This window comes from Carcharodon carcharias, chromosome 2 (assembly GCF_017639515.1).
Source record: "Carcharodon carcharias isolate sCarCar2 chromosome 2, sCarCar2.pri, whole genome shotgun sequence".
Classification (NCBI taxonomy): domain Eukaryota; kingdom Metazoa; phylum Chordata; class Chondrichthyes; order Lamniformes; family Lamnidae; genus Carcharodon; species Carcharodon carcharias.
In genome coordinates this window covers 226281293-226300474 of record NC_054468.1, presented here as the reverse complement: position 1 = coordinate 226300474, position 19182 = coordinate 226281293, and the positions used below count along the sequence as shown (strand labels likewise).

At 54.3% G+C, this 19182-nt stretch overlaps 1 protein-coding gene across 3 annotated transcripts in view; it reads right to left on the bottom strand.

Moving 5' to 3' along the window:
- The window catches only part of arfgef3 (ARFGEF family member 3), a 265336-nt gene that overhangs the window by 35869 nt on the left and 210285 nt on the right, over positions 1–19182 (bottom strand). For all 3 annotated transcript variants that reach the window (XM_041173954.1, XM_041173969.1, XM_041173960.1), the window contains exon 22: positions 3452–3631. In XM_041173954.1, the coding sequence (XP_041029888.1) occupies positions 3452–3631 (180 nt within the window). The remainder of the gene's footprint in view (positions 1–3451; positions 3632–19182) is intronic.

Below are 19182 nucleotides of genomic sequence, written 5' to 3'. Positions count from 1 at the left end.
TCCCCCTTCCCCCCCGTCCCACCACCCACCCACCCTCAACGTCCCTCTGCCTCAACAGAACTCTTTTGGGGGAAAGCGTTCCCGATGCCCTTTGTGTGAAGAAATGCTTCCTGACAATATCCCTGAACAGCCTAGCTCTAATTTTAAGGTTATCCCTCTTGCTCTGTGTCATGAAGCTGTTAATGTATATAATATTTTGGAAAATATTTTAACTTTAAAATAGAGGTTTAGTCTGCGTGTGTGTCTTAATTAGATTAAAGCCAGCGAGTCTGGGTGCTTTGTTTTGTGCTAGTTTGAGATGCAAACAGAGAGATAGAGTGCATTTGTATTTTTTGACTAGAGCATTCAAGTGGGGTGAAAACTTGATGCCTTTCTAGCAGCTACCAAGCAATATGTTTATATTACTAATAAAATTGGTACAATGAATGGGGTTTCATTGTTAAAAGGTGAAGCTCAAAGAGGTTGTTGATTCAATGAGCATTAACATTCAATGGGGCTGGTAAGTATAACTTCAGTAGTTTTCGGGTGTGCAGGGCAGAGGCAATATGAGATCAAAAGGCAGTTACAAGCCTCCAACTGGCTCCACAGTGAAAGGAACCTCATTCTGAATTCATAAGGCAAAAATGCTTTGCCTGGTGTTTGGTTAAGTCTATGGGTTGCTGTTGCCTTAATGGAGATTAGTTTGGGAATTTGTTAAAAGTGATGATAGTAGTAATTTGTAGCCATGTGTATATATATTTTAACTTGTGTAAATTAATAAACTGCTTCATTTAGTTTAATGTAAAACCTCAAGAACTGGTGGTCAGATTCCTGAATTTAGAGTCACATCTCAAACATAACACTTAAAATTATAGGTTATGACAGTTGTTTAAAGTTTCCCTCTGGGATTTTTTTAAATAACTCCGTTTTACCAACTGCATCAATCATAACACTCTGCCCCTTTATCTACCTTATTAACCCCTTTAATCATTTTAAGTGCCTCAAATAGACCAACCCATAACCATCTACACTCAAGGTTTAATACAAACATTGTCCCTACAACCTGTCTTCATAACTTAACCCTTTTAGCCTCAGTGTCACGCTGGTAAATTTCTACAGCGATCACTGCCTACAGACCCTAGTGGATCGTGAAAGGTCATTGAGCAGGAAGGCAGCATTGAAGAGGGTCTGGAGGAGGAAAAGGCTGAATCAAATGAATGATCTTAAATAGGCCTTTGAGGGCAAAGAGGGATGTGACAGGGCCAAGGTGCTGATGGAAGTTGTAGAAGTTGTTCAAGAGGGCAGGAGTTTAATATGTGGGGGAGTGGAGGGAGTGGGGAATGAGGAGTAGGCGCGTGTTGGAGGACCAGAGGGTTCACACAGGGATATGCAGGAAGTCGCTTTCTCTTTGCAATGGGAAGAGTAGGAGGCCCACGCAATGGCGAGGGAGGGAGATGGCGCGTCCGTTATCTCCCACCACCACGCTATTTTACCACCTGGTGGGGGGTGGGGGAGGGGAAGGGTGTAGGACTGCCCTCCCACTTGAATGGTCAATTTCAGCCCTGCTGGCATTTTACCAGTGAAGGGTAGGCCCTCTGCAGTGTGGAGAGACTGCCTGATGAAACGGGGGGGCTTGGGCTTTCATAGTCAGGCACTCTGTGGCCCATGGCAGGGGGGTTGGGGGCGCCCCAGTGACAACGGCTGCCGTCATGTCAACACCCCACCTCCCCTCACAAACCTCTCCCCCTCACCCCAAACCACCCTCAGCAGAGCCTGCCTGACTGGCCTCAGCAGTTTCAGGCTCCACCTGACCGTTACAAAAGGTGGCATCCGTCCACGGAAGTCCTTCAACTTCCAGGCGCAGTCCCAGCAGTGGCCACTGCACCCGGTGGAGCTGCTGAGCCCGCTGAGCTGCCGGCCCTGTGATTGGCCGGCAGCTCTTGAGGGCAGGTGCCCGGCCTTTGGAGGGATGGAAGGCCCGATGGCAACTAATGAGTTGTCAATCAGCCGGCAAATGCGGCTGGCGAGTCCCACAAATCCAGGTGGCATTACTCCCTGCTTTCGGGCCCATTGCACCAAGAAAATTCTGACCAACCTCCCTGTATTACTCCGAGGATCGGGCCCAGTATTCCCCCTACTCTTGTTGAAAAGTTCTTTGCTGCATCAACTGTTAAAGACAGGGTAATTAAAACAACACATATTATTCCAAATTACCAATGAGTTATTAAGGGTTGACATACCCTCTTCTGATGGGTAATCAAGTCAACTTGAGATACAGCCAAATCTGACAGATGACTAACCTCTGTAACATCCTCACTGATATCTCAACGACTGGCTGAATGGAACCAGAAGTACAATATTCCAAGGCACCGTAAAGAAGGGGCCTGCAAATCACCAATGGCAGAGGCCTAGGAAGCACGGCAAGCAGAGCCTTCAGTCATCACCGGCTGAAGCTGAGGAGTCACCATAAGCCAGAGGTTTACGGTCACCACGAGTACCGGCCCGGTGGGTTGAATTTTACAGGTGCCGCGTTCCCCGCCCACCACACGGCTAGAAAGTCGGGGGAGGGGCCTGCCCACGATTCCGATGGCTGCCTCACAGCAATTTAGCACTGGGAGCAGTGTTACTTGCTTTAAGGTGAGACCTCTGCCCTTCTCTCGGGAGGAGGTCCCCTTTGGGAGACCTGCCAGCCTATAGGATGGCCCGGCAGCTCTGCAGTGCCAGCTGGGAATGGTGGCCACTGCTGGGACTACAGCGAGCCCCACCATGCCGAGGAGCACAGGTAAGTCCAGGGCGGGGGCTCTTGGTGGGGACGTGGGAGAGGGGTGAGGGGTTTGTTCAAGAGCCTAGGGGAGAGGGTTAAAAAGGTTGGGGGGGGTTGGTGGTGGGGGGGTGGGAATGAACTGCTGGGGGTGCCTCAGGTGGGGCCCAGGTGTCCCCCCGAAAGGGGTTCCCATCCTTGACCAACACCAGCTAACGCAGCTAAAGCTGCTGGGCATCCCACGTGGCATGGATCCATGCTCCCGCCGCAGGTAAAATACCAGCAGGGGCAGGCTGAGGCCCTTATGTGCCCATTAACTGGCCATTTGAGGTCTTCAGCAGGCCCAAGGGTGGGCAGGCTGCACCCCACCACCCCCCACCCCTGTAAAATTTCTGGCCAGTCGAGAGGTGGGGGGCCTTGGGTAGGCCACAGGTGGGCTTGCCCGTTGGATTTTACTCTGCTCCTTCAAATCCGCCGGCCGGGGAGTGTAAAATGCAGCCCAGGGTCACCGTAGGCAGAAGTCTGGGAGTCACTAAGTGACGGGCCCGGGAGACATGGCAACCAGAAGCCCGGGAATCACCTCGAAGCGGGTGCCTGAGAGCCACCAGCAGCCCGGGATCAGCCAATCTTAATCCTTCCGGCCAGGCATGGAATAAACATGGAATAAACGTGACTAAAACCTGCTGGATGCACCTCCCATCGGACCCCTACCTGATCTTGCACATCCTCATCACACAGCTCCAACTGCATGATGTGCTCAAACGGTCGGAAAAGGGCCTCGTTGAAGTGGAAATAGGGCAGCTCATTCCAGTCTGTTAGAACTTCAGTCAGGATATCGTGGATGAAGGAAATCGCTTTCTGGGAAACATGCCTCTCCTTGTGACAGGCAGCCTGGGAAAGACACAATTACTCATTTAGTCGCAATAACTGCGGAAAAACAAAAGGGGAGCAAAGCAGGCGATCGATAAAAAAAATATCCACATCAGATATCAGCTCATTGAGAATATCCCCACATTCCTCTTGCGCCAAAGCGGAAACAAAAAATTCTGCAAATGCTCGGCAGGTCAGGCAGAGCCGTTGGAGAGAGACAGAGTTAACGTTTCAGGTCCATGGCCTTTCATCAGGACTGGGAGGAGCTTGTTACCGATCGTTCAAGATGGCCACAACTTGTCCGTCAAGCTGCAACAAACTTTTGAGTCACAGAGTCTTAATGATGAGGCAGAGCAGCGGCAGGGAAGGAAGGGAAAGGAATAAAATCCTGCACTCCGGATCCCTCGACCTCGTGGGACATCCTGTCACCGCCCCCACCCCCCCAACCCCCGACCCCCCACTGCGCCCAAAGATATGTCCTGTCACTCAAAGACTCACAGCAGAAACACACGACCCTGAGCAGGCATCATCCTCCAATCGAGGGACAGCTGCTGACAACAGTGAAGCACTCTGTCAAGCAGGGTTACTGTTGTGAGGTTGGAAATGCAGCAGCCAATTAGCAGCAACGTGTTAATGATCTGATCATCTGTTCCTTAGTGATATTGGGTGAAGGGAAAATATTAGCCAGGAAGTTGGGGAGAAATAGGTCCACCTGAGAGAGCAGACAGTTTAATATCTCATCCAAAAGACAGTGTAGCATTCCCTCAGTGTAGCACTCCCTCAGTACAGCGCTCCCTCAGTACAACACTCCCTCAGGGCAGTACTCCCTCAGTGCAGCACTCCCTCAGTACAACACTCCATCAATGCAGCACTCCCTCAGTGCACAATTCCCTCAGTGTAGCACTCCATCACAGTAGCACTCCCTCAGTGCAGCCCTCCATCAGTACAGCACTCCCTCAGTGCAGCACACCCTCAGTACAGCACTCCATCGGTGCAGTACTCCCTCAGTACAGCACACCATCAGTGTAGCACTCCCTCAGTACAGCACTCCCTCAGTACAGCACTCCCTCAGTACAGCACTCCCTCAGTACAGCATTCCCTCAGTGCAGCACTCCCTCAGTACAGCACACCCTCATGCACCACTCCCTCAGTGCAGCACACCCTCAGTACAGCACTCCCTCAGTGTAGCACTCCCTCAGTACAGCACTCCATCAGTACAGCACTCCCTCAGTGTAGCACTCCCTCAGTGCAGCACTCTCTCAGTGCAGCGCTCCCTCAGTGCAGCACTCCCTCAATGTAGCACTCCATCAGTGTAGCACTCCCTCAGTGCAGCCCTCCATCAGTACAGCACTCCCTCAGTGCAGCACACCCTCAGTACAGCACTCCCTCAGTGCAGCACACCCTCAGTGCAGCACTCCATCGGTGCAGTACTCCCTCAGTACAGCACTCTATCAGTACAGCACTCCCTCAGTGCAGCACACCCTCAGTGTAGCACTCCCTCAGTACAGCACTCCCTCAGTACAGCACGCCCTCAGTGCAGCACTCCCTCAGTACACCACTCCCTCATGCACCACTCCCTCAGTGCAGCACTCCCTCAGTACAGCACTCCCTCATGCACCACTCCCTCAGTGCAGCACTCTCTCAGTACAGCACTCCCTCAGTAAAGCACACCCTCTGTGTAGCACTCCCCCAGTACAGCACTCCATCAGTACAGCACTCCCTCAGTGTAGCACTCCCTCAGTGCTGCACTCCCTCAGTGCAGTGCTCCCTCAGTGCAGCACTCCCTCAATGTAGCACTCCCTCAGTGTAGCACTCCCTCAGTGTAGCACTCCCTCAGTGCAGCACTCCATCAGTACAGCACTCCATTTGTACAGCACTCCATCAGTGCAGCACTCCCTCAGTGTAGCACTCCATCAGTACAGCACTCCCTCACTACAGCACTCCCTCAGTGTAGCACTCCCTCAGTGTAGCACTCCCTCAGTGCAGCACTCCATCAGTACAGCACTCCCTCACAATAGCACTCCCTCAGTACAGCACTCCCTCAGTGTAGCACTCCATCAGTAAAGCACTCCCTCAGTGTAGCACTCCCTCAGTGTAGCACTCCCTCAGTGCAGCACTCCCTCAGTGCAGCACTCCCTCAGTGCAGCACTCCCTCAGTGTAGCACTCCATCAGTACAGCACTCCCTCAGTGTAGCACTCCCTCAGTATAGCACTCCCTCAGTGTAGCACTCACTCAGTACAGCACTCCATCAGTACAGCACTCCAGCAGTACAGCACTCCCTCAGTGCACCATTCCCTCAGTGTAGCACTCCATCAGTAAAGCACTCCCTCACTACAGCACTCCCTCACTACAGCACTCCCTCAGTGCACCATTCCCTAAGTGCAGTACTCCCTCAGTACAGCACTCCCTCAGTACAGCACTCCATCAGTACAGACCTCCTTCAGTGTAGCGCTCCATCAGTACAGCACTCCCTCAGTGCAGCACTCCCTCAGTGCAGCACTCCCTCAGTACAGCACTCCCTCACTACAGCACTCCCTCAGTGCACCATTCCCTCAGTGCACCATTCCCTCAGTACAGCACTCCCTCAGTACAGCACTCCCTCTGTGCATCAGTCCCTCAGTACAGCACTCCCTCAGTGTAGCACTCCCTCAGTACAGCACTCCCTCAGTGTAGCACTCCATCAGTACAGCACTCCCTCAGTGCAGCACTCCATCAGTACAGCACTCCCTCAGTACAGCACTCCCTCAGTACAGCACTCCATCAGTACAGCACTCCCTCAGTGCAGCACTCCCTCAGTACGGCACTCCATCAGTACAGCACTCCCTCAGTACAGCACTCCCTCAGTGCAGCACTCCCTCAGTACAGCACTCCATCAGTACAGCACTCCATCAGTGTAGCTCTCCCTCAGTGCAGCACTCCCTCAGTGCAGCGCTCCCTCAGTACAGCACTCCCTCAGTACAGCATTCCCTCAGTGTAGCACTCCCTCAGTGCAGCACTCCCTCAGTACAGCATTCCCTCAGTGTAGCACTCCCTCAATGTAGCACTCCATCAGTACAGCACTCCCTCAGTGCAGCACTCCCTCAGTGTAGCACTCCCTCAGTACAGCACTCCTTCAATGCAGCACTCCATCAGTACAGCACTCCCTCAGTACAGCACTCCCTCAGTGTAGCACTCACTCAGTACAGCACTCCATCAGTACAGCACTCCCTCAGTGTAGCACTCACTCAGTACAGCACTCCATCAGTACAGCACTCCCTCAGTGCAGCACTCCCTCAGTGCAGCGCTCCCTCAGTGCAGCACTCCATCAGTGTAGCACTCCTTCAGTGCAGCCCTCCATCAGTACAGCACTCCCTCAGTGCAGCACACTCTCAGTACAGCACTCCCTCAGTGCAGCACACCCTCAGTGCAGCACTCCATCGGTGCAGTACTCCCTCAGTACAGCACTCCATCAGTACAGCACTCCCTCAGTGCAGCACACTCTCAGTGTAGCACTCCCTCAGTACAGCACTCCCTCAGTACAGCACGCCCTCAGTGAAGCACTCCCTCAGTACAGCACTCCCTCATGCACCACTCCCGCAGTGCAGCACTCCCTCAGTACAGCACTCCCTCATGCACCACTCCCTCAGTGCAGCACTCTCTCAGTACAGCACTCCCTCAGTAAAGCACTCCCTCAGTGTAGCACTCCATCAGTACAGCACTCCATCAGTACAGCACTCCCTCAGTGTAGCACTCCCTCAGTGCTGCACTCCCTCAGTGCAGCGCTCCCTCAGTGCAGCACTCCCTCAATGTAGCACTCCCTCAGTGTAGCACTCCCTCAGTGCAGCACTCCATCAGTACAGCACTCCATCTGTACAGCAATCCATCAGTGCAGCACTCCCTCAGTGTAGCACTCCATCAGTACAGCACTCCCTCACTACAGCACTCCCTCAGTGTAGCACTCCCTCAGTACAGCACTCCCTCAGTGCAGCACTCCATCAGTACAGCACTCCCTCACTATAGCACTCCCTCAGTGCAGCACTCCCTCAGTGTAGCACTCCATCAGTACAGCACTCCCTCAGTGTAGCACTCCCTCAGTGTAGCACTCCCTCAGTGTAGCACTCCCTCAGTGCAGCACTCCCTCAGTGCAGCACTCCCTCAGTGCAGCATTCCCTCAGTGCAGCACTCCATCAGTGCAGCACTCCATCAGTGTAGCACTCCATCAGTACAGCACTCCCTCAGTATAGCACTCCCTCAGTGTAGCACTCACTCAGTACAGCACTCCATCAGTACAGAACTCCAGCAGTACAGCACTCCCTCAGTGCACCATTCCCTCAGTGTAGCACTCCATCAGTAAAGCACTCCCTCACTACAGCATTCCCTCACTACAGCACTCCCTCAGTGCAGCACTCCTTCAGTGCACCATTCCCTAAGTGCAGTACTCCCTCAGTACAGCACTCCCTCAGTACAGCACTCCATCAGTACAGCACTCCCTCAGTGTAGCACTCCATCAGTACAGCACTCCCTCAGTGCAGCACTCCCTCAGTGCAGCACTCCCTCAGTGCAGCACTCCCTCACTACAGCACTCCCTCACTACAGCACTCCCTCAGTGCACCATTCCCTCAGTGCACCATTCCCTCAGTACAGCACTCCCTCAGTACAGCACTCCCTCTGTGCATCAGTCCCTCAGTACAGCACTCCCTCAGTGTAGCACTCCCTCAGTACAGCACTCACTCAGTGTAGCACTCCCTCAGTGCAGCACTCCCTCAGTACAGCACTCCCTCAGTACAGCACTCCCTCAGTACAGCACTCCCTCAGTACAGCACTCCATCAGTACAGCACTCCCTCAGTGCAGCACTCCCTCAGTACGGCACTCCATCAGTACAGCACTCCCTCAGTACAGCAATCCCTCAGTGCAGCACTCCCTCAACGTAGCACTCCATCAGTACAGCACTCCCTCAGTGCAGCACTCCCTCAGTGTAGCACTCCCTCAGTGCAGCACTCCCTCAATGCAGCACTCCATCAGTACAGCACTCCCTCAGTACAGCACTCCCTCAGTGTAGCACTCACTCAGAACAGCAGTCCATCAGTACAGCACTCCCTCAGTGTAGCACTCACTCAGTACAGCACTCCATCAGTACAGCACTCCAGCAGTACAGCACTCCCTCAGTGCACCATTCCCTCAGTGTAGCACTCCATCAGTAAAGCACTCCCTCACTACAGCATTCCCTCACTACAGCACTCCCTCAGTGCAGCACTCCCTCAGTGCACCATTCCCTAAGTGCAGTACTCCCTCAGTACAGTACTCCCTCAGTACAGCACTCCATCAGTACAGCACTCCCTCAGTGTAGCACTCCATCAGTACAGCACTCCCTCAGTGCAGCACTCCCTCAGTGAAGCACTCCATCAGTACAGCACTCCCTCACTACAGCACTCCCTCAGTGCACCATTCCCTCAGTGCACCATTCCCTCAGTACAGCACTCCCTCAGTACAGCACTCCCTCTGTGCATCAGTCCCTCAGTACAGCACTCCCTCAGTGTAGCACTCCCTCAGTACAGCACTCCCTCAGTGGAGCACTCCATCAGTACAGCACTCCCTCAGTGCAGCAAGCCATCAGTACAGCACTCCCTCAGTACAGCACTCCCTCAGTACAGCACTCCCTCAGTGTAGCTCTCCCTCAGTGCAGCACTCCCTCAGTGCAGCGCTCCCTCAGTACAGCACTCCCTCAGTACAGCATTCCCTCAGTGTAGCACTCCCTCAGTGTAGCACTCCCTCAGTGCAGCACTCCCTCAATGTAGCACTCCATCAGTACAGCACTCCCTCAGTGCTGCACTCCCTCAGTGTAGCACTCCCTCAGTACAGCACTCCCTCAATGCAGCACTCCATCAGTACAGCACTCCCTCAGTACAGCACTCCCTCAGTGTAGCACTCACTCAGTACAGCACTCAATCAGTACAGCACTCCCTCACTACAGCACTCCCTCACTACAGCACTCCCTCAGTGCACCATTCCCTAAGTACAGCACTCCCTCAGTGTAGCACTCCCTCAGTACAGCACTCCATCAGTACAGCACTCCCTCAGTGCAGCACTCCCTCAGTGCATCGGTCCCTCAGTACAGCACTCCCTCAGTGTAGCACTCCATCAGTACAGCACTCCCTCAGTGCAGCACTCCCTCAATGCACCATTCCCTCAGTACAGCACTCCCTCAGTACAGCACTCCCTCAGTACAGCACTCCCTCAGTGCAGCACTCCATCAGTACAGCACTCCCTCAGTGCAGCACTCCATCAGTACAGCACTCCCTCAGTGCAGCACTCCCTCAGTGCATCACAGCCTCAGTACAGCACTCCCTCAGTACAGCACTTCCTCAGTGCAGCACTCCCTCAGTACAGCAATCCCTCAGTGTAGCACTCCCTCAGTACAGCACTCCCTCAGTGCAGCACTCCCTCAATACAGCACTCCATTAGTACTGCACTCCCTCAGTACAGCACTCCCTCAGTGCAGCACTCCCTCAGTGTAGCACTCCATCAGTGTAGCACTCCCTCAGTGCAGCACTCCATCAGTGTAGCACTCCCTCAGTACAGCATTCCCTCAATGTAGCACTCCATCAGTACAACATTCCCTCAGTACAGCACTCCCTCAGTGCAGCACTCCATCAGTGTAGCACTCCACCAGTGCTGCACTCCTTCAGTGCAGCACTCCATCAGTGCAGCACTCCCTCAGTGCAGCACTCCCTCAGTACAGCACTCCCTCAGTGTAGCACTCCCACAGTACAGCACTCCCTCAGTGCAGCACTCCATCAGTACAGCACTCCCTCAGTGTAGCACTCCATCAGTACAGCACTCCCTCAGTGCACCACTCCCTCAGTACAGCACTCCCTCAGTGTAGCACTCCATCAGTACAGCACTCCCACATTACAGCACTACGTCAGTGTAGCACTCCATCAGTACAGCACTCCCTCAGTGTAGCACTCCCTCAGTGTAGCACTCCCTCAGTGTAGCACTCCATCAGTACAGAACTCCCTCAATGTAGCACTCCATCAGTACAGCACTCCCCCACTACAGCACTCCATCAGTACAGCACTCCCTCAGTACAGCACTCCCTCAGTACAGCACTCCCTCAGTACAGCACTCCCTCAGTGCAGCACTCCCACAGTACTACACTCCCTCAATGTAGCACTCCATCAGTACAGCACTCCCACACTACAGCACTCTCTCAGTGTAGCACTCCATCAGTACAGCACTCCCTTAGTACAGCATTCCCTCAGTGTAGCACTCCATCAGTACAGCACTCCCTCAATGTAGCACTCCATCAGTACAGCACTCCCCCACTACAGCACTCCCTCAGTACAGCACTCCCTCAGTACAGCACTCCCTCAGTGCAGCACTCCCTCAGTACTGCACTCCCTCAATGTAGCACTCCATCAGTACAGCACTCCCTCACTACAGCACTCTCTCAGTGTAGCACTCCATCAGTACAGCACTCCCTCAGTACAGCACTCCCTCAGTGTAGCACTCCATCAATACAGCACTCCCTCAGTGTAGCACTCCATCAGTACAGCACTCCCTCAGTGTATCACTCCATCAGTACAGCACTCCCTCAGTACAGCACTCCCTCAGTGCAGCACTCCCTCAGTGTAGCACTCCATCAGTACAGCACTCCCTCAGTACAGCACTCCCTCAGTGCAGCACTCCCTCAGTACAGCACTCCCTCAGTACAGCACTCCCTCAGTGTAGCACTCCCTCAGTAGAGCACTCCCTCATACAGCACTCCCTCAGTGCAGCACTCCATCAGTACAGCACTCCCTCAGTGCAGCACTCCCTCAGTGTAGCACTGCATCAGTACAGCACTCCTTCAGTACAGCACTCCCTCAGTACAGCACTCCCTCAGTGTAGCACTCCATCAGTACAGCACTCCCTCAGTGCAGCAATCCATCAGTACAGCACTCCCTCAGTACAGCACTCCCTCAGTGTAGCACTCCCTCAGTACAGCACTCACTCAGTGTAGCACTCCATCAGTACAGCACTCCCTCACTACAGCACTCTCTCAGTGTAGCACTCCATCAGTACAGCACTCCCTCAGTGTAGCACTCCATCAGTACAGCACTCCCTCAGTACAGCACTCCCTCAGTACAGCACTCCATCAGTACAGCACTCCCTCAGTGCAGCACTCCCTCAGTACGGCACTCCATCAGTACAGCACTCCCTCAGTACAGCAATCCCTCAGTGCAGCACTCCCTCAACGTAGCACTCCATCAGTACAGCACTCACTCAGTGCAGCACTCCCTCAGTGTAGCACTCCCTCAGTGCAGCACTCCCTCAATGCAGCACTCCATCAGTACAGCACTCCCTCAGTACAGCACTCCCTCAGTGTAGCACTCACTCAGAACAGCAGTCCATCAGTACAGCACTCCCTCAGTGTAGCACTCACTCAGTACAGCACTCCATCAGTACAGCACTCCAGCAGTACAGCACTCCCTCAGTGCACCATTCCCTCAGTGTAGCACTCCATCAGTAAAGCACTCCCTCACTACAGCATTCCCTCACTACAGCACTCCCTCAGTGCAGCACTCCCTCAGTGCACCATTCCCTAAGTGCAGTACTCCCTCAGTACAGTACTCCCTCAGTACAGCACTCCATCAGTACAGCACTCCCTCAGTGTAGCACTCCATCAGTACAGCACTCCCTCAGTGCAGCACTCCCTCAGTGAAGCACTCCATCAGTACAGCACTCCCTCACTACAGCACTCCCTCAGTGCACCATTCCCTCAGTGCACCATTCCCTCAGTACAGCACTCCCTCAGTACAGCACTCCCTCTGTGCATCAGTCCCTCAGTACAGCACTCCCTCAGTGTAGCACTCCCTCAGTACAGCACTCCCTCAGTGGAGCACTCCATCAGTACAGCACTCCCTCAGTGCAGCAAGCCATCAGTACAGCACTCCCTCAGTACAGCACTCCCTCAGTACAGCACTCCCTCAGTGTAGCTCTCCCTCAGTGCAGCGCTCCCTCAGTGCAGCGCTCCCTCAGTACAGCACTCCCTCAGTACAGCATTCCCTCAGTGTAGCACTCCCTCAGTGTAGCACTCCCTCAGTGCAGCACTCCCTCAATGTAGCACTCCATCAGTACAGCACTCCCTCAGTGCTGCACTCCCTCAGTGTAGCACTCCCTCAGTACAGCACTCCCTCAATGCAGCACTCCATCAGTACAGCACTCCCTCAGTACAGCACTCCCTCAGTGTAGCACTCACTCAGTACAGCACTCAATCAGTACAGCACTCCCTCACTACAGCACTCCCTCACTACAGCACTCCCTCAGTGCACCATTCCCTAAGTACAGCACTCCCTCAGTGTAGCACTCCCTCAGTACAGCACTCCATCAGTACAGCACTCCCTCAGTGCAGCACTCCCTCAGTGCATCGGTCCCTCAGTACAGCACTCCCTCAGTGTAGCACTCCATCAGTACAGCACTCCCTCAGTGCAGCACTCCCTCAATGCACCATTCCCTCAGTACAGCACTCCCTCAGTACAGCACTCCCTCAGTACAGCACTCCCTCAGTGCAGCACTCCATCAGTACAGCACTCCCTCAGTGCAGCACTCCATCAGTACAGCACTCCCTCAGTGCAGCACTCCCTCAGTGCATCACAGCCTCAGTACAGCACTCCCTCAGTACAGCACTTCCTCAGTGCAGCACTCCCTCAGTACAGCAATCCCTCAGTGTAGCACTCCCTCAGTACAGCACTCCCTCAGTGCAGCACTCCCTCAATACAGCACTCCATTAGTACTGCACTCCCTCAGTACAGCACTCCCTCAGTGCAGCACTCCCTCAGTGTAGCACTCCATCAGTGTAGCACTCCCTCAGTGCAGCACTCCATCAGTGTAGCACTCCCTCAGTACAGCATTCCCTCAATGTAGCACTCCATCAGTACAACATTCCCTCAGTACAGCACTCCCTCAGTGCAGCACTCCATCAGTGTAGCACTCCACCAGTGCAGCACTCCTTCAGTGCAGCACTCCATCAGTGCAGCACTCCCTCAGTGCAGCACTCCCTCAGTACAGCACTCCCTCAGTGAAGCACTCCCACAGTACAGCACTCCCTCAGTGCAGCACTCCATCAGTACAGCACTCCCTCAGTGTAGCACTCCATCAGTACAGCACTCCCTCAGTGCACCACTCCCTCAGTACAGCACTCCCTCAGTGTAGCACTCCATCAGTACAGCACTCCCACATTACAGCACTACGTCAGTGTAGCACTCCATCAGTACAGCACTCCCTCAGTGTAGCACTCCCTCAGTGTAGCACTCCCTCAGTGTAGCACTCCATCAGTACAGAACTCCCTCAATGTAGCACTCCATCAGTACAGCACTCCCCCACTACAGCACTCCATCAGTACAGCACTCCCTCAGTACAGCACTCCCTCAGTACAGCACTCCCTCAGTGCAGCACTCCCACAGTACTACACTCCCTCAATGTAGCACTCCATCAGTACAGCACTCCCACACTACAGCACTCTCTCAGTGTAGCACTCCATCAGTACAGCACTCCCTTAGTACAGCATTCCCTCAGTGTAGCACTCCATCAGTACAGCACTCCCTCAATGTAGCACTCCATCAGTACAGCACTCCCCCACTACAGCACTCCCTCAGTACAGCACTCCCTCAGTACAGCACTCCCTCAGTGCAGCACTCCCTCAGTACTGCACTCCCTCAATGTAGCACTCCATCAGTACAGCACTCCCTCACTACAGCACTCTCTCAGTGTAGCACTCCATCAGTACAGCACTCCCTCAGTACAGCACTCCCTCAGTGTAGCACTCCATCAATACAGCACTCCCTCAGTGTAGCACTCCATCAGTACAGCACTCCCTCAGTGTATCACTCCATCAGTACAGCACTCCCTCAGTACAGCACTCCCTCAGTGCAGCACTCCCTCAGTGTAGCACTCCATCAGTACAGCACTCCCTCAGTACAGCACTCCCTCAGTGCAGCACTCCCTCAGTACAGCACTCCCTCAGTACAGCACTCCCTCAGTGTAGCACTCCCTCAGTAGAGCACTCCCTCATACAGCACTCCCTCAGTGCAGCACTCCATCAGTACAGCACTCCCTCAGTGCAGCACTCCCTCAGTGTAGCACTGCATCAGTACAGCACTCCTTCAGTACAGCACTCCCTCAGTACAGCACTCCCTCAGTGTAGCACTCCATCAGTACAGCACTCCCTCAGTGCAGCAATCCATCAGTACAGCACTCCCTCAGTACAGCACTCCCTCAGTGTAGCACTCCCTCAGTACAGCACTCACTCAGTGTAGCACTCCATCAGTACAGCACTCCCTCACTACAGCACTCTCTCAGTGTAGCACTCCATCAGTACAGCACTCCCTCAGTGTAGCACTCTATCAGTACAGCACTCCCTCAGTGTAGCACTCCATCAGTACAGCACTCCCTCAGTGTATCACTCCATCAGTACAGCCCTCCCTCAGTACAGCACTCCCTCAGTGTAGGACTCCATCAGTACAGCACTCCCTCAGTACAGCACTCCCTCAGTGTAGCACTCCATCAGTACAGCACTCCCTCAGTACAGCACTCCATCAGTGCAGCACTCCCTCAGTACAGCACTCCCTCAGTACAGCACTCCCTCAGTGTAGCACTCCATCAGTACAGCACTCCCTCATACAGCATTCCGTCAGTGCAGCACTCCATCAGTACAGCACTCCCTCAGTGCAGCACTCCCTCATTGTAGCACTCCATCAGTACAGCACTCCCTCAGTACAGCACTCCATCAGTACAGCACTCCCTCAGTGCAGCACTCCCTCAGTGTAGCACTCCATCAGTACAGCACTCCCTCAGTGCATCACTCCATCAGTACAGCACTCCCTCAGTGCAGCACTCCCTCAGTACAGCACTCCTTCAGTGTAGCACTCCCACAGTACAGCACTCACTCAGTGTAGCACTCCGTCAGTACAGCACTCCCTCTGTACAGCACTCCCTCAGTGCAGCACTCCCTCAGTACGGCACTCCATCAGTACAGCACTCCCTCAGTACAGCAATCCCTCAGTGCAGCACTCCCTCAACGTAGCACTCCATCAGTACAGCACTCCCTCAGTGCAGCACTCCCTCAGTGTAGCACTCCCTCAGTGCAGCACTCCCTCAATGCAGCACTCCATCAGTACAGCACTCCCTCAGTACAGCACTCCCTCAGTGTAGCACTCACTCAGAACAGCAGTCCATCAGTACAGCACTCCCTCAGTGTAGCACTCACTCAGTACAGCACTCCATCAGTACAGCACTCCAGCAGTACAGCACTCCAGCAGTACAGCACTCCAGCAGTACAGCACTCCAGCAGTACAGCACTCCAGCAGTACAGCACTCCCTCAGTGCACCATTCCCTCAGTGTAGCACTCCATCAGTAAAGCACTCCCTCACTACAGCATTCCCTCACTACAGCACTCCCTCAGTGCAGCACTCCCTCAGTGCACCATTCCCTAAGTGCAGTACTCCCTCAGTACAGCACTCCCTCAGTACAGCACTCCATCAGTACAGCACTCCCTCAGTGTAGCACTCCCTCAGTACAGCACTCCCTCAGTGGAGCACTCCATCAGTACAGCACTCCCTCAGTGCAGCAAGCCATCAGTACAGCACTCCCTCAGTACAGCACTCCCTCAGTACAACACTCCATCAATGCAGCACTCCCTCAGTGCACAATTCCCTCAGTGTAGCACTCCATCACAGTAGCACTCCCTCAGTGCAGCCCTCCATCAGTACAGCACTCCCTCAGTGCAGCACACCCTCAGTACAGCACTCCATCGGTGCAGTACTCCCTCAGTACAGCACACCATCAGTGTAGCACTCCCTCAGTACAGCACTCCCTCAGTACAGCACTCCCTCAGTACAGCACTCCCTCAGTACAGCACTCCCTCAGTACAGCATTCCCTCAGTGCAGCACTCCCTCAGTACAGCACACCCTCATGCACCACTCCCTCAGTGCAGCACACCCTCAGTACAGCACTCCCTCAGTGTAGCACTCCCTCAGTACAGCACTCCATCAGTACAGCACTCCCTCAGTGTAGCACTCCCTCAGTGCAGCACTCTCTCAGTGCAGCGCTCCCTCAGTGCAGCACTCCCTCAATGTAGCACTCCATCAGTGTAGCACTCCCTCAGTGCAGCCCTCCATCAGTACAGCACTCCCTCAGTGCAGCACACCCTCAGTACAGCACTCCCTCAGTGCAGCACACCCTCAGTGCAGCACACCATCGGTGCAGTACTCCCTCAGTACAGCACTCTATCAGTACAGCACTCCCTCAGTGCAGCACACCCTCAGTGTAGCACTCCCTCAGTACAGCACTCCCTCAGTACAGCACGCCCTCAGTGCAGCACTCCCTCAGTACACCACTCCCTCATGCACCACTCCCTCAGTGCAGCACTCCCTCAGTACAGCACTCCCTCATGCACCACTCCCTCAGGGCAGCACTCTCTCAGTACAGCACTCCCTCAGTAAAGCACACCCTCTGTGTAGCACTCCCCCAGTACAGCACTCCATCAGTACAGCACTCCCTCAGTGTAGCACTCCCTCAGTGCTGCACTCCCTCAGTGCAGTGCTCCCTCAGTGCAGCACTCCCTCAATGTAGCACTCCCTCAGTGTAGCACTCCCTCAGTGTAGCACTCCCTCAGTGCAGCACTCCATCAGTACAGCACTCCATTTGTACAGCACTCCATCAGTGCAGCACTCCCTCAGTGTAGCACTCCATCAGTACAGCACTCCCTCACTACAGCACTCCCTCAGTGTAGCACTCCCTCAGTGTAGCACTCCCTCAGTGCAGCACTCCATCAGTACAGCACTCCCTCACAATAGCACTCCCTCAGTACAGCACTCCCTCAGTGTAGCACTCCATCAGTAAAGCACTCCCTCAGTGTAGCACTCCCTCAGTGTAGCACTCCCTCAGTGCAGCACTCCCTCAGTGCAGCACTCCATCAGTGCAGCACTCCCTCAGTGTAGCACTCCATCAGTACAGCACTCCCTCAGTGTAGCACTCCCTCAGTATAGCACTCCCTCAGTGTAGCACTCACTCAGTACAGCACTCCATCAGTACAGCACTCCAGCAGTACAGCACTCCCTCAGTGCACCATTCCCTCAGTGTAGCACTCCATCAGTAAAGCACTCCCTCACTACAGCACTCCCTCACTACAGCACTCCCTCAGTGCAGCACTCCCTCAGTGCACCATTCCCTAAGTGCAGTACTCCCTCAGTACAGCACTCCCTCAGTACAGCACTCCATCAGTACAGACCTCCTTCAGTGTAGCGCTCCATCAGTACAGCACTCCCTCAGTGCAGCACTCCCTCAGTGCAGCACTCCCTCAGTACAGCACTCCCTCACTACAGCACTCCCTCAGTGCACCATTCCCTCAGTGCACCATTCCCTCAGTACAGCACTCCCTCAGTACAGCACTCCCTCTGTGCATCAGTCCCTCAGTACAGCACTCCCTCAGTGTAGCACTCCCTCAGTACAGCACTCCCTCAGTGTAGCACTCCATCAGTACAGCACTCCCTCAGTGCAGCACTCCATCAGTACAGCACTCCCTCAGTACAGCACTCCCTCAGTACAGCACTCCATCAGTACAGCACTCCCTCAGTGCAGCACTCCCTCAGTACGGCACTCCATCAGTACAGCACTCCCTCAGTACAGCACTCCCTCAGTGCAGCACTCCCTCAGTACAGCACTCCATCAGTACAGCACTCCATCAGTGTAGCTCTCCCTCAGTGCAGCACTCCCTCAGTGCAGCGCTCCCTCAGTACAGCACTCCCTCAGTACAGCATTCCCTCAGTGTAGCACTCCCTCAGTGCAGCACTCCCTCAGTACAGCATTCCCTCAGTGTAGCACTCCCTCAATGTAGCACTCCATCAGTACAGCACTCCCTCAGTGCAGCACTCCCTCAGTGTAGCACTCCCTCAGTACAGCACTCCTTCAATGCAGCACTCCATCAGTACAGCACTCCCTCAGTACAGCACTCCCTCAGTGTAGCACTCACTCAGTACAGCACTCCATCAGTACAGCACTCCCTCAGTGTAGCACTCCCTCAGTGCAGCACTCCCTCAGTGCAGCGCTCCCTCAGTGCAGCAATCCCTCAATGTAGCACTCCATTAGTGTAGCACTCCTTCAGTGCAGCCCTCCATCAGTACAGCACTCCCTCAGTGCAGCACACTCTCAGTACAGCACTCCCTCAGTGCAGCACACCCTCAGTGCAGCACTCCATCGGTGCAGTACTCCCTCAGTACAGCACTCCATCAGTACAGCACTCCCTCAGTGCAGCACACTCTCAGTGTAGCACTCCCTCAGTACAGCACTCCCTCAGTACAGCACGCCCTCAGTGAAGCACTCCCTCAGTACAGCACTCCCTCATGCACCACTCCCGCAGTGCAGCACTCCCTCAGTACAGCACTCCCTCATGCACCACTCCCTCAGTGCAGCACTCTCTCAGTACAGCACTCCCTCAGTAAAGCACTCCCTCAGTGTAGCACTCCATCAGTACAGCACTCCATCAGTACAGCACTCCCTCAGTGTAGCACTCCCTCAGTGCTGCACTCCCTCAGTGCAGCGCTCCCTCAGT